General features: G+C 48.3%; 1 protein-coding gene across 1 annotated transcript; it reads right to left on the bottom strand.

Moving 5' to 3' along the window:
* Nucleotides 1-842: 842 nt before the first annotated feature.
* On the bottom strand, nucleotides 843-2,226 carry LOC111536968 (major histocompatibility complex class I-related gene protein-like). The gene is made up of 2 exons (XM_023203521.3): nucleotides 1,975-2,226; nucleotides 843-1,080 (listed from the first exon to the last, which is right to left on the bottom strand). The coding sequence occupies exons 1-2, from the start codon at nucleotides 2,087-2,089 to the stop codon at nucleotides 875-877; spliced, it is 321 nt and encodes a 106-aa protein (XP_023059289.3). The 5' UTR covers nucleotides 2,090-2,226; the 3' UTR covers nucleotides 843-874.
* Between the last annotated feature and the right edge of the window lie 1,332 nt (nucleotides 2,227-3,558).

The following is a 3,558-nucleotide window of genomic DNA, read 5'->3' as shown; positions in this document are numbered from 1 at the left end:
TCATAATTGTGGCCAGATACCTCCCCTGCTGTTGGCCACAACTGAGAAAACCCCTCCTACTCCTCTGAGGAAAGGCAACTGTGTCTAGGTATTTCCTGTAGCATGATGCAGGGGTAATTCATTTTGAATAATAAGATCATACACGAAAAGTTCTGTATTAACTAAAAGTTGACCAACTGAATCGTATCTTTAAGGTATAAGAAGAGCTCTTTGCTGGAAGGAATCTTGTCATTAAGCCTTTAGTAAAGCAAAGACCCTCTGTTTGTCCTGGTAAATCCAGATTTTCACTCCTGCTGGTGGTGTGTGAGCTCTTTGTTAACTAAACAATTTGTAAGAATTGCTCCACCTCCCAAAGAATTTCCCAGCTTATCATTGACGGAAGAATTTGCCTCAATGGATCCCCCAAAACAAGGTGCCCTTGGAGGTACTCCACTCTGTCAAGAAAAGGGGAACTGTCAAATCTTGTCAAGATGCTACCCAAAAGTAACCAGAGAAAGTTCGTGGGGGGCTCTAGCCATGAGATCACAACAGGCCAACTAAAGAGATGGCTTCAGGATAGGGTGGATGTAACCTAGATTAGAGGAGCTATGTACAGAAACAGTTGTTCAGGCAATGCAGGAACAAGGCCTCCTCTCTTTACCTGTTCTTTGTAGGGTGTCTTTCCCATAGGCTCTCCCTGTGAGCCCCCATCTAATCTCATCTCTGCCCTTCCATGCCCCAGGAGGCTATACACATCAGACTGCACTTCCAGAGCCCCCGGCCTCTGGTTGGTTTTGGCCACTGCGATGAGCATCCTCAAAAAAGACCAGAGAGCTGGAGGAGAGAGGCTGGGGTTGTGGAATCTCTTTAGCCAGGCAATACATTCTTTTTCCAGCTAATTCTTTTGATATTGCAACTCATGCTGATTGGCCTCCCATGCCCGCTTGACGGTGTGAGCCACATTATCTACAGCCAGCCAGGAGAGGCTGTCTTTATTGAAGATCAGGAAATCCTGCCCGTCATATGCATACTGCAGAAATCCTGTGGTGCTTCCATCCTCCAGCAGCTCACAGCCAATCATTCTCTGGTAAGTGTGAGACCCTGGAACACACATGCAAGCCCAGAGGGGTCCACACAGGAACAGAGGTGGACTCTCAAGTGCTGGGAGTGGGGGCATGGCTGGAAGCATCCTCTGGTCTACATTACCTCAGCCCCCAGGCCTGCTGTGGCATTGCTGAGTCCCCAGGAGGTCCCTCTTATGGAAGCCCACCTGACAGCAAGGTAGTTTTTTTGAATTTTTTGTTGTTGTTGTTCAAATAGCTTTAGGGATACAAGTAGGTTTTGGTTGCATGGATGAATCGTGTAGTGGTGAAGTCTGGGCTTTTAGTGTATCTGTCGCCCGAATCGTGTATGTTGTACTCGGTAGGTGGTTATTTTCACCCCTCGCCCACCTTCCACCCTTACCCTTCCTGAGTCGCCAGTGTCCATTATACCACTCTGACAACAGGTATTTGTGAAGTACCTACTGCATGCCAAAGGAGTGTGATGTGTGCTAATTCCTGCCTTGGGAAGTTATCCTGTAATAGGAATGATTGATTGATAAACTGTGGCTATTTGAGTGCAGTGGAGGAGGGAGAGAGAGGCAGGAGCCAGAAATATCCCTGGGAAAGTTAATGTCATTATGCATAAGCAAGCAAGTCACTAGGCCTGGCTACCAGGAAGTGAGACACAGAATGGGCAAATTTAGAATGGGAAAGGAGATGGGGATATTGGGGAGGGGGATATGGCAGAGGATAAAGGGCTCCTGGGGGAGAGAGGAACAGTTCAGAAGATGCACAGGCAAATGGGAAGCTCTGAACTCCACCAACCGGATTTCCCAGGTTTTGCCAAAAGCCACAGCAGATGCAAGTCAGCATTGCTCATTGGAGGTCAGCCCAGGGCCCTCTGCGGGGTGGGGTGGGGTGGGGGAAGCGTCCATCTCTGCCACATGCACACCTGAGTGATTGTAGCGCCTCTGCAGCCGCTTCAGTTCCACCTTGAATGTCTGCTGCCAGCCCCTCAGCAGCTGAGTGTACCTCTCCCAGTGATCAGGCGCGAGGTTCTCTGCCATCCATGGGGCCCGCGGCTCCTTCTGCCGAGTGATACTGTCATATGTGGTGATAGGCTGCGAGTCCACATACCCAACTGAAATAAATTCAGGGACCCCATGGATGGGATCCGAAATGCCCAGAAAATATCTCAGAGAGTGCGTCCCTGGGAAGGAGGCAAAGAAGGAAGACATGTAGGGTCCCAGACTCTCCAGATCCTTCAACTGCATTCATTTAGCCCCACACGAGTGCTCCCTACTCAGCTGTACCCAGGCCTCCAGGCCCCAGCTGCCGTTTTGGCTTACAGAACCACAGAACCCAGGAACCAGGGCCTGGACAAGACTAGAGCTCCAGCCCAGTGACTTGGAGCCTTTCTTGTTCAGGTTTGCAAATGCAGGATGGAATTTTATAGGTAATCTCAACTCATAAGCAAAATACAGAGCAAGCTTGTCCAACCCACGGCCCAGGATGGCTTCAAATGTGGCCAACACAGAATTTGTAAACGTTCTTAAAACATGAGGTTTTTTTGTGATTTTTTTTTTTTTTTTTTATAGCTTATCAGCTGTTGTTAGTGTATTTTATGTGTGGCCCATGACAATTCTTCCAATGTGGCCCAGGAAAACCAAAAGATTGGACACCCCTGGTATAGAGTGCTGCTCTGGTTATAGGGGGAATGGGGAAGACACGGGGAGCTATCCCTGCGGGAGCCCTCAGAAACTCTGAGGTCTTGAAAACCCTGATAATCCAGCCCTCTTGTTTTACCAGAGAAGTCTGTGGGTGGATAAATGAGGATCCCCACTCCACTTCTGTGTGCCCGTGTGAGCACACACACACAAACACGTGCGCATATACAGCAGCTCGGTCAGAACGAGATTCCTGTTAGGACTCAGGCCTAAGTGACTAACGGGCAGATAGTGTCTATAGTGTGGAGATGTTGGACAAAGGGATGATTCATGTTCTGAATGGAACCATGTGAGATTTCTTCAAGCTACCCAGAATAGTGTGCAATTTAAAGCTTATAAATTGTGTATTTCTGGAATTTTAAAAAAATTTTTGGAATGCGGTTGACCACCGGTAGCTGAAACCATGGAAAGTGACAGCGAGGATAAGGGGCTACTACTGTCCGTACATTGTGGAATGGTTAGATCTAGCTTCCTAACAACTGTATTACCTCATATCATTCGCATAGAGATGATTTTTTTTTTTTTTTGAGATGGAGTCTCTGTCACCCAGACTGGAGTGCAGTGGTGCAATCTCAACTGACTGCAACCTCCACCTCTTGGGTTCAAGCAATTCTGATGCCTCAACCTTCCAAGTAGCTGGGATTACAGGCGTGCCCCCCAACACCTGGCTAATTTTTGTATTTTTAGTAGAGATGGGGTTTCACTATGTTGGCCAGGATGGTCTTGAACTCCTGGCCTCAAGTGGTCCACCCATCTTGGCCCCACAAAGTGCTGGGATTACAGGCAGGAACCACCGTGCCCATCCAAGA

This window comes from Piliocolobus tephrosceles, chromosome 1, assembly GCF_002776525.5.
Source record: "Piliocolobus tephrosceles isolate RC106 chromosome 1, ASM277652v3, whole genome shotgun sequence".
Lineage (NCBI taxonomy): Eukaryota > Metazoa > Chordata > Mammalia > Primates > Cercopithecidae > Piliocolobus > Piliocolobus tephrosceles.
This window is presented reverse-complemented; position numbering and strand designations above follow the sequence as displayed.